Source organism: Mesocricetus auratus, unplaced genomic scaffold (assembly GCF_017639785.1).
Source record: "Mesocricetus auratus isolate SY011 unplaced genomic scaffold, BCM_Maur_2.0 Super-Scaffold_100033, whole genome shotgun sequence".
Taxonomy (NCBI): Eukaryota; Metazoa; Chordata; class Mammalia; order Rodentia; family Cricetidae; genus Mesocricetus; species Mesocricetus auratus.
In genome coordinates this window covers 11,545,592-11,557,877 of record NW_024429213.1, presented here as the reverse complement: position 1 = coordinate 11,557,877, position 12,286 = coordinate 11,545,592, and the positions used below count along the sequence as shown (strand labels likewise).

At 38.1% G+C, this 12,286-nt stretch overlaps 1 protein-coding gene across 3 annotated transcripts in view; it reads left to right on the top strand.

Annotated features, from left to right (window-relative positions):
* The window catches only part of Sytl5 (synaptotagmin like 5), a 288,981-nt gene that overhangs the window by 174,001 nt on the left and 102,694 nt on the right, over nt 1-12,286 (top strand). For all 3 annotated transcript variants that reach the window (XM_040733700.1, XM_040733701.1, XM_040733698.1), the window contains exon 2: nt 968-1,458. In XM_040733700.1, the coding sequence (XP_040589634.1) occupies nt 1,340-1,458 (119 nt within the window). In that variant the 5' untranslated portion in view covers nt 968-1,339. The remainder of the gene's footprint in view (nt 1-967; nt 1,459-12,286) is intronic.

Below are 12,286 nucleotides of genomic sequence, written 5' to 3'. Positions count from 1 at the left end.
CCATTTCAGCTTAAAAACAGACGAGACACACAAGGATGGAAAAGCAAATTAGGTACTTTATCTGGGGAGACAGCACTTGGCACTGTTAGAAAATGCCAAGGATTGTGTTTTCTATAGAGTCTCACTTGTCCTTGCCCTTGCTGCTTCCTCTTCGTTTCTAATCCCCACAGTCTAACTTAATGGTCTGTGCAGATTGGCAAAAGGACTTGAGTAAATGCAGTCTGGAGGGACCTAGGACATTTCCTCAAATGGAGCTACTTCTTTGTAAGAATCATTTCAATTTGGAGTCATTACAGCAATGCTCTCGTTGGTACACACTGAATGCAACAAACACATTAGTGGCTTTCAAAAGTTACAGAGGCTCTGAAAAAGATCCTTTCTTTTGAATCAACTAACATCTTTTAGGTCAGTTTGATACCATGGGCAGATAGCTGTGCCGTATCAGCCTTTGAATTTAGTTATACCTGGAAGCCCTGCAAGCACCAAGGAAACTATGTAGCTTGTAGTTCATAAGTATGAAGGGACCCTGAGGAACAGTACTTCCAGCAGTTCCCTAATCTGGAAAACAACTGTAAGAATTACCATTCTTAAGGGGTGATGAAAAGAGAATCCAGGTACAAAACTAAAGTTAAGGACATGATATCTAGGGCCTGGTGACCTTCTGATGTTGTGAATAGTAATTTAAATGCATCTCTTCTTCAGCATGGTTGTCCCCTATCCCTGGAGGGGATGTGTTCCAACACTTACAGTGATTACTTAGAACGATGACTAGTACTAAATACACACACACGCACACATACACACAAACAAATGTGTGTGCACACACACACATCATGTACTTTTTATTAATTTGATAGTTGTGCTTGAGCTAGAACACCAATATTTCAAAAATTAAATGATTGACTGAGTTCTATATGTGATATGACCTAATTAATTTTTCTCACCTTTGTTTTTTCCCCTTTTTCAGGGTTTTCTAAATTCTTGGCCCAGAGGAATTGATTCCTGTTCTGAAGCTTTTTGAGAGATCAAAGTTCAGCATCATTAGTGAGTCGAAGCTACTGACTGGGTTCCACAGCAAAGGCTTTAGAGAACTGTTTTTTTTTTTCAGTGCAAACAATAATGACTTTCATGAACTGTAATCTCAGTAGAACACACTTTCTCTGTAACCTGAAAGAACACCCTGCACTCGTCAGCAAATCTGTGGAGACCTTATAAAAAATCCTTTTAACTGAACAGCTACAACTCCAGGTTGGCCAGGGGGGAATCTTAACAATCGTAATTACCCATTTGCCTTCTGGAAGATTCAACTGCTGCCATCCAGAGCTGCTCCTGCAGTACCATGTCTAAGAACTCAGAGTTCATCAACCTGTCATTTTTATTGGATCATGAGAAGGAAATGATCCTGGGAGTCCTAAAGAGAGATGAATACTTGAAAAAAGTGGAAGACAAGAGAATAAGGTAATGGGTGTTTTTGTTTGTTTTTGCTTTGCCCTTTTTGACTGCTTTCTATTTGTTTGCAGTACTTTTGGTTGGAAATTTGACAGTAGCACTGGAGACAGATATTGATCAGGGGCTTTCTGACTTTCCAGAAGTAGCCCAAACATTTGAAAATGTCTTTGGCACTATACCATTTGGCCAGGGAAGAGGATGGAAATGAGCAAATAATAGGATGCTAATGAGATGAGAACATTCATTTTTAACAGCAAGGTTAGTAGCTAATAAGAAGGACTCCCCAAGTCTGAAATGTCTAATTATGCCTTTGAGCAATTTGCTACAGTGTTAGTTACTTTTACATGGCTGTAATTGTACAAGAAAGTGAGGCAGCAAGCAGTCGGGGAGACTTAACTTGGCTTCCAGTTCAGAGAATGTCATCCATCACGATGAGGTAAGGATGATAGCTGGAATATGGCACTTCAGCAGTCCAGAAAGCAGAAAAAACAGATTAGAAGCAGAGCTCTCAACTTCCACCTGTGCAACCCTACAGTCAACTGCTAAGCCTTGTGCCTAGAAAGCATCTACACACTGTCAGAGCAATGCCATAATCTGGGGGTCAAGTTTTCAAACACATAAATCCATAGACTGACATCATACAATCAAACCTGACAGATCTAGTGTGTTTCCCAAAGGTTAATGTGTTGAAGACATTGTAGACATTGTCCCAATGGGAAGGGGTGGAATCTTTAAGAGGTGGAATATGGCGCATAGTTTTAAGTCACTGAAAGCATGGCCCTTAAAGGGGTTATTGGATACTGCTTTCTTACCACTGTGAGGTGTATAAGCATCCCTTACTACATCCTCCCGTCATTATATTTTTCTACAATCTCCAAAACAGAACCAAGCATCCACTGAATGATAACCCTTTTACTTTTAATTTTTTCATCTCAGGTAATTTTGCTCCACTGATAAAAGAACTACCTACTACTGCTCCCAAATTTTTAAATTTAGATTCTTCATCAACAAAGCAACAATGATAACATTATTCCTCGTAGCACTGTTGTAAAGATTAAGGAAGCTGATACATATGCTTGTGAATTCACCTCCTACCCCAGCAGCCTTCAGACTATGTATTCTGGAAAATGGGTGGCCTCATGAGCTCTTCCTCTAGCAACCGTTTGTGGTTTATTAATTCTCAGGGATGGGTAAGGCTTTGTGAACCCCTCCCCACATGCACCATAGAAAATGAATGGTTCCAATATAGTGCAGGTCTCCTTATGATAATCAAAGTTATCTACAGTTTGTGAGTGCAACAGTAGCCATGCCATGCCTGGAAACATCCCACAAGAGATAATTTTTAATAGTTATAGCTATTTTGATTACCCTTTTGAAAATGCACTCATGCCGTTACCACCCCCATCAGTAAAATGGAACAGCAAAAAAACCCATTACTCCAGCTTGGCATTTACTAATCATTCTGACCTGTCAGTTGTATGCCATTACCCAAAGTTACTATGACTTTTATCAAACATTGCAAGCTGACAAAAAGTTCTTTAAGTTGATCTTCTCTGGTGTGATGACTGAAAAACTAAAGTGCAAATGTATTGTTTTGTTCTGCATGCCTAATTCCTCTGAAATATGCCACTAAGCAGGTCTGAACTTAGTAACATCAATAACCCATACACCCCAGCTAAGAAACTGCCTTCTACCTTTATGTGGAGGCTCATTGTTTCATTTGAGTCCTGGTGGAAGTGAAGGAAGGAGAAAGATTAGAGAAAAGCAAATAAGGTAAACATTTGGTTCAAATGAATTTAATGCAATTTCAGGAATAATACATTCAACCTGGAAGTCAGGGAGGTCAATAAGTGCAAATAATAATGCTGTTTTAATACTCTTTAAATGTTTAATCTGCAAGTATGTTTTTTCACCAAATCTTATTACTTTACCTCTAAGAATGAAATTAGTTTGGCCTTCTTAAAAGCCTGAGGACTCACTTAACTCCCTAAGAACCCAGAGAAATATTGGACTGAACTTCTAGCTTGGTTACCATTTTATTTTAATTCTGATAGAATTTTCACAAAGCTTCTTAATGCATTAATAGCAATCTCAGCATGAGGGACTCTGGAGAGATGACCCAGGATGTGAGTGAATACTACTTGTGCCAAGGACCTGAGTTCCAGTCCCTGCATCCATGCTGAGTGGCTCTCAACTGACAACGACTCTAGCTTCAGGTGGATCTGACACCTCTGGCCACCTTGGGCACCAGTACCCACGTGCATATGTCCACACATAGATAACTATATGAACGTAATTAAAAATAAGATATCCCAGTGAGAAAATGCTAGCTCCTTAATAGAACTCAAACTGTTAATGAGTCCCACAGAATAATGAAAAAGTTCTACCAAGAACTTAATAATTTTAATGAATAGATTTATGGAGTTCAAATGAAATTTGATTTTACAGAATTTTCCTTCAAGTGTTTTTACTGTCTTACCATCAAGGCAATTCTAGGCACAGGCATACAAAGATCTGATATTTGGAGACATGTCAAGCATCGAACTGATAAATGCACATGTATATGTTGAACTGTTCCTTGTTTGAAATAATGTCACTGTAGTCATAACTAAGTTTGCTGCTTTTCTATGGGTTTTTATCTATATGTGTATATATTTGTGTGTATCTCTCTGTAGAGATATATGTATACTATTTTATTTACAATTTATATGACCACTTTAAAGTTATATATGAGATACAGAAATAGACAGTAAACTATCTTCCTTATACATGTATGTACATCTAAGTCTATCTTCATCCTTATCTCTCCCATGCATGCTCATTTTAGGGTTATATTTTTTAATGTAATATCTATAGGGATAATTAATGTTGAGGACAAACCTCTAGGTAGCAGAAGGTGATTGGTACTAATAGACAGGACACTGCCATTCTCTTTATACTGTAGATTGTACAGACAGTATGAAGAAGTCCATGTAATCTAGAACATGACTGAATGTTGGATTTAAGGGTGGGAACTGAAAAATATTTGCCTCCTCCCACCTCCAATGGTGGACAGTTCATAAGAAAATGTTTAACATAATGTGTATTCCTGTGAAAGTAAGCGTTTTATTTCTAATAAGTAACATTTTATTATTAAATATCACATTTCAGATTTTAAATTTCAAGTAAATAATCTTTTGATATCAATAGGATCATACACCTCATGGTTTTGTTGTTCAAAGATAAACATCTCATCTTCCTGTTATAGAATCTACAATTAATTATCAATTAGTTTTCCAGAAGCTTATAAGATTTTTTTCAAAAAGCACTTTTAAGTCACTTATTAATTTTCAGTGAGTTTCCATTAAATGGCAGCCTGGCTTGTACCAAAAACCAGGAAAACTCCTGAAAGTGTTTTGGTAATGTCTCCTCTATGGATATATGAATCTGCATAATTATCTTCTTTAAAATTAAAAAGTGGAAATTAAGTACTGAAAACCTTTGCTATTCATATTCTCCTTCCTTGCCATAATGAAAATAACCCACACTATACAAATTGAATTCAGAGACATTTCAGAAATATACTTGTGTTTTATATATCTGCAAAAAACTGCTGGTACACAGTGATGGCAGAAGTGCCTTGAAAGATATTTTCAAGGGCAATGTGTTCTCTTTAAAGCATCTTGATTTTTTGCATAAATGCTCAATTTCTTTCCATCAAGTCAGGCTATTCTTCCATTTGTCATAGCAACCATTTTTTAAAGCCAAGTATTTTGTCCTTTGTTATTTCTTAAAGAAATGGCATTTTTCTACCCATCACTGTACTTATTCTATCCCCATCTCCATTTTCTAAGTAATTTATCATACCAGTAATAGGATGTTTCTTGTTTGGATGCTCAGGAAAGACACTCTTTGAAAAACACATCCTTATTTCACTGTGAGTCAGGATAGACAATAGTTGTTTTCAGAAGACTTGGTTTGCTAATTACACATGAAATCAATTCCCTGCATGGTATCAGACAAGAATTAATAAACAGAGAATGTTAAAAAGTATTGATTCATTTCTCACTTCTTTAGAATTGTGAGCTGTGATATGGGTACGGGGAAATGAACCTGGGTCCTCTAGAAGAATACTTAGTACTCTTAACCACTGTGCCATCTCTCCAGCCCCTCTTTAGAGCTGTAATGAGTTATCTTTGTCATGTGATTTCTGAATCCCTTGTCTTAAGTTTGGTTTATGAAAAGGAGACCTTGAGCCTAGGGTTTGTATGCAAGTGACCTATGTTTTTAAACCAGTAAACCTTGAAGTCCTAGGGAAAGCAAGACGGAGAAATCCAGCAAAGGTGACATGTCAGGCAGCATCCGGCAGGAGGAGATTTGGCAGAGCTTCACCAAGGCAGACAGTATTTGCTATTTGATTTTCCATATTTAAACGCATCCAGAATGCCATCACATGTTTGCAGTACACATACAAACACATGTCATGTGTCTTGAATGTCCGTAATAATTTTCTGGCCTCTTTTTATAGTGATAGGGCATTAGCCACACTCTTCCTTGTATTCCTGTGGTTTTATCTGTTTCTCTTAATTCTACTGTTTTTCAGTATTATTATGCTTTTACTTATTTGTGTATGTATGGGGTGGGTTCCAGTTTTCTTAGAGTTTCTATTGCTGGATAAAAACACAATGATCAAAAGCACCTTAATGGAGGAAAGTGTTTATTTCATTTTACAATTCTCAGGTCATTCTATCAGGTTTCAGAGCAGGAACCTGGAGGCAAGAATCAAAGCATGGAGGAATGCTGCTTGCATAATTGCTCCTCAAAACTTGTTCAGTTCACTTTCTTATACGCCCCAGAACCACCTTCCCAGGGTTGGCACCATCCACAATGGGCTGGACCCTCCCATATCAATTACTAATTACTAATTGGTAGCACATGCTACCAATGCCCGGCTTTTAAAATTTTTTATTGATTTTAAATGCCAACCACAGTTTCCCCTCCCTCTCCTCCTGCTCCACCTACCTCTCTCTTTCCCACCCCTCATCCACTCCTCAGAGAGGGTAAGGCCTCCCATAGGGAATCAACAAAGTCTGGCATACCAAGTTGGGGCAAGACCAAGCTCCTCCCCACCCCATGCATCAAAACTGAGTGAGGCATCCTACCACAGGGAATAGGCTCCAAAAAGCCATCTCATGCACTGTGGAAAGATCCTTGTCCCACTGTCAGGGGTATTGATCTTTTTATAAGCTTTGATCTGAAACCTAATCAGTCTCTAGGAAATTTATTGGAATGAGAGTGGTGTTTTTTAATTTATTTTTCAGTTTAAATTTAGATAAGAAACAAGGTTGCTTCACAAGTCAGTTCCAGGGCCCTCTCCCTTTCCCTCCCCCCTCCTCCCGTGCCCTCCCCCCAACCCCCCCTATTATCCCCTCATTTCCCCAAGGAGGGTGAGGCCCTCCATGGGGCTGTCCATAGTCTGTCATTTCATATAGGGCAGGGCCTAGACCCTTCCCCAAGAGTTCAGGGTGAGAGTGCACCTCACATTGTTGGATGGGAGTCCAAAGTCCGTGTGTGTACTCGGGATGGGTACTGATCTATTGCCCAAGGCTCAATAGATTACCTAGGCCTCCTCACTGACACTCACATTCAGGGGGTCTTGATCAGTCCCATGCTGGATTCCCAGGCATCAGCCTGAGATTCAAGAGTTAACCTTTGTCAGGTCAGCTGATTCTGGGGGTTAAACCAGCCCAGTCTTAATCCCTTTGGTCATCAGTCCTCCCTCTCTGTTACTGGCTTTCTTGAGTTCAGCTCAGTACTTAACCGAGGGAGTCTGCCTCTTCTTCGATCAGCCACTAAATGAAGTTTCTGTTTCCCAGACTCTCTGGCCATAGGATTGTAGGCTGGCACTCCCCAGATCTATGTCTAAAATCCATATATGAGAGAGTACATGCCATGTTTCTCTTTTTGTGACTGGGTTACCTCACTCAGGATAGTTTCTTCTAGTGCCATCCATTTGCCTGCGAATCTCAGGATTCCATTGTTTTTTTTTTCTGCTGAATAGTACTCCATTGTGTAAATGTACCACATTTTCTCTATCCACTCTTCGTTGAGGGACATCTAGGTTGCTTCCAAGTTCTGGCTATTACAAATAATGCTGCTATGAACATAGTGGAACAGACATCTTTGTTGTATGAATGGGCATCTTTTGGATATATGCCTAAGAGTGGAGTTGCTGGGTCTTGTGGTAGGTTTATTCCCATTTTTCTGAGGAATCTCCACACTGATTTCCAAAGTGGCTGAACCAGTTGGCACTCCCATCAGCAATGGAGGAGTGTCCCCCTTTTACCACATCCTCTCCAGCATAAATTGTCATTGGTGTTTTTGATTTTAGCCGTTCTGACAGGAGTGAGATGGTATCTCAGAGTTGTTTTGATTTACATTTCCCGGATGGCTAAGGATGTTGAGCACTTTCTCAAGTGCCTCTCAGCCATTTTAGACTCCTCTATTGAAAACTCTCTATATAGTTCTGCAGCCCACTTTTTAATTGGGTCCTTTGATGTTTTGGAGACTTGCTTCTTGAGTTCTTTGTAAATTTTGGAGATCAACCCTCTTTCAGATGTGGGATTAGTGAATATTTTTTCCCATTCTGTGGGCTGCCTTTTTGTCTTGCTGACTGTGTCCTTTGCCTTACAGAAGCTTCTCAGTTTCAGGAGTGGTGTTTACTAAAATGCAAGTCCTTAGGCGATATTTGTCATGAGACAGTTTGTGACAAGATTCAACCTGGAAAGATTCCGTGTAGTAGAACTAGGCCAACACAAGAAAACCTTCTTGTTTCTTAAGGCTTAGCTTTGAGGATGCTCAGCATGGCTTGGCACAGCTAGCAAAAACACAGCATTCACAAATATAGTGTCCTTTCTGAGCAGAACAATTTAATAAACATAGAGTCTATAAGAGGAGGCTAGTGTATGGGAAGCGCACAATTTGTTTGTTTGTTTTAAATGCCAGATTGTGGATCTGAATCCTGACCAGCAGGAAGCTTCCTTTCTGCTTTCTTGACTCTAAAATGGGAACCATGCTTTTGTCATGGTTGCCAAATGTTGATGTCCTGACACATAAACAGTGCATGCCATTGTTGTGGCTATACACAGTAGTGTTTGGTAATCTGTCATACACACAGAAACTGCTATCAAAACAAAAATGTAGTATATGTCTGTCTAGCTTAGGGTTATTGTCTTTTGTGGTACTTGAGATAGAATCCAGGGTCTCATGTATGGTTAGCAAGTGCTCTACCACTGAGCTGTACCTTCTACCACACAGAACTAATGATTTTTAAATATTTTGGAGATTACCATATAATTACATTGTTTCTCCCTTCTCTTTCCTGCCTCCATACCTTCCCATGTACCCAACCTTGCTCTTTTTCAAATTCAGCCCTCTCATTGAGTTTTGTTCCATGCAAATATGTGTGTATACACAAATGCAGTCCTAAATAGAATCTGCTTTGTTTATATAATGTTACTTGGATGTATGTTTTCAGGGATGAGCATTTTGCACTGAATAACTAAATGGTATGCCCTTCCCTGAGGAAAACTATTTCAGCATTACTTAGCTGCCTGTAGTTCACTGTGTAAGGCTGGGGTCACTTAATCTTTCTCCTATCCACTTTGTCTTGCCTATTGGTGTTGTCCTTTTTCAGCTCATGTTTAGGCAGCTATGTTAGTAAGATTTCATGGGTGTAAATGCTAAAAATTTTTGTATTCAGAGTACAGTAAGGAGATGCCATCCACCCTGATTTTTCTTCAAGTGGAAATGAAACAGCTCTAGTGTGGTACTGCTTCTGAATATTAACAAAGGAAGGAGTGGTAGGATCTGGGCAGCCCTCATCATCAGGCTGCTGATATATTATTCTGCCTGTGTGGATTGATTTCTGTGTTCCTTGTCTTGTGACTGATTTGCCATGCATTTAATCAGTCCCATCAGTTTTGCTTTCTTAACGGAGTTTGAAACTTGAGCTCTAGACAAGGATTTAGTTTGCTTGAAGTTGAAGGCACTGTAGCAGAGACTGAAGAAAATCCCAAGAGCTTGCAAGTAGACAGTGCAAGAGCTAATATTTATTGAGTCTTTATTGGATTTGCTGGGAAAGATATTTGGCTACAGATGATAGTATGATAATGACTTAAACAATGTGGAAATGTACTACATAGCTTCACTAATGTAAAATTCTAGATTTAATGGTAGCTTTATTGTAATGTTTATTAAGGCAGGGGTCTGGAGTCCTTAACTTTTAATGTCCCAGCACCTTGAAACCCCGTTTCTTGATACAAGATTAGTCCTTAGATCTTATACCAGTCTCAAGGAAGTTATAAGAAGTTTAGGAAAAGTACTTGTTCTTGTTTGTTATTGTTTTTAATCTCCCTTCTATTTTTGATAATTAATTTTTGAAATTTATTGCATTTCCTTTATTTTATATGCATATATGTAGGTTTGTAAGCTTGCATGTCATAGTATGGGCAGGTTATGTAGATCAGAAGGTAACTTGGGGGAGTTGGTGTTCTCCTTCCATCATGGGATCCTAGGGATCAAACTATCTTCAACCTTGTTGTGAGTTCCATTATGTGCTGAGCCCATCACATTGGCTCATTAGATATTACTTTTTGTCTGATGTATAATTTGTAAACAATACCTGCTTGTCTATAGGTTGTTACTTCCCTATGTTTATTTTTTCTTTTACGATGCATAAACTTTTTAGTTTGATAAGATTCCATTGTTTATTTATGCTCTTATTTCCTGTGTTTGGGTGTCCTAATTCAAAAGATCATTGCTTATACTGATGTCACAAAGTGTGTCCCCCATATTTTCATCTGGGAGTTTCACACCTTGCATTACATTTTGAGTTGCTTTCTATATTAGGTGAGAGTTAAGGGCCAGATTTCAACTATCTGCATATGTGCATCGGGCTTTATCATCCCTGTTTATTGATGATCTTGTCCTGTTTATATAATGAGAGTATTTGGCAAGAATAAGTGGGCTATGGATGGATGAATTTATTTCTAGAATCTTGTGGTGGTTTGAGTATGAATACTCTTCATGGGCTCATATGTTTTTAGTTCATGGAACTGTTTGGGAAGGATTATGACAAGTGGCCTTGTTCGAGGAGGTGTTTCGGTGGGAACAGGATTTGAAGTTTCAAGACTCATGCCATTCCCAGTGTGCTCTCTGCCTCCTGCTTGTGAGTCTAGGTATGAACTCTTAATTGTTTCTGCTGCCATGCCTTGACTCCAGTCTGGATCTGTAAACCCAATTAAATGCTTTATTTTTAAGTTGCCTTGGCCATTGTATTTCATCACAGCCTCAGAAAAGTAATTAATGTATACATCTATTATTTTTCATTGGCTAGTAGGTTTGTTTTGTGTAGTATTGCAATACTTTGTTCAGTGGATCTGTACTATATCTCAATATAAAGTATTGTGATACCTTCTTTGGTTTAAGTTTTTTTTTATTTAATTTGAGGTCTTTTTTGTTCCCATATATGAGATGTTCTACTAATTGCAACAAAATGAGAAGAGATCCTGAAATGCTCATTAGGATTATGATTAACTATAATTCCTCAAGTTATGCTAAATACTTACAATGTCTTTTTAAATCCTCACAATAATCTTAGGAGGTTGTTCTGCAATGGGGATGCTTGGAGCTATGAAGAGGATAGTATCTTTAGACTTGAGGCAGAGATGTTAAATAATTGTGTTAAGATCTCAGATAAAATAAGTGACATGCTGAGCATTTGCACTCAGGCAGTCTTGAGTGCACAACTCTAGGCTTTGGGTCATTATGTAAACCTCCCTTTCTTATTATCTTGGACCTTAATGTGCCCAAATGCATGAGATTATTGAAAGAATCAAGAATCAAGAGAGTTTCATAAACTATTTATGACTTCCTCTTCCAAGCAACTCATTGCTTACATTCTGAAATTCCTACTTTGATGCAAAGTTCTGTTAAGCACACCTTGCTCTAGTCAAGATAACAGAAGACAGTTTTTTATGATAGCAGTTACTCATTTGCAAATAATGTGTCTGGGTTATGACAAAGTAAGGAATTTTTACATGTTGAGCTGTTTGGATGATTAAATAGAAAAAAGGAATTTAATATGTTATTATAACATAGAAATAAGAACTCAATCATTCAGGAAATCCATCTATTCAGTCTTTAAGATTTTAGGTGAATTGATATAAATCATCAATTCATATTTTCATATTAAAGTTTCTTTCTGTACATCAACAAAGAAAACTAGGAATAAACATTTTAAGTGGTTATGATATCACAGGGTTATCCCAAATAAGGAATGACATTATTTCAAATTAAATTCACTTAATAGCAAAACTATTTTCTCTTTTTTTCTGTTGTCTTGTCTGGCAGCTCAGGCTGGCTTCTTACATGATGGGATTACAGATGTATGCCATCACACCTAGTTGAAAATGCATAAAGTATCAGATCTATCATTTGTTTCTTAAGGTGTTGAGATTGAACCTAGAATCTCCCATATGCTGATAAGGAAACACTCTACTACTGAGATATATTCTCCAGTCCTCTTTGATTCTCTTTGAATAAAAAACAAATAGATGCAGAATATGGTGGTACACACCTGTAATCAACACTTAGGAGGTTCAGACAGTACAACAAGCTGAAGGCCAGACTGTGATAAATAATGAGAACTCATCTCAAAACAGTAGAGAGGTGATTAGAATTCTTTCTTTCTGAATAAAAGTAGTTAAAATGAGGTTAAGGAAGACATGAAGGAGATGGGAAAGGAGCTATTATTTTCTTTTAAACTTGGAGTGACTGAAACTGAGAAAGCCTCACT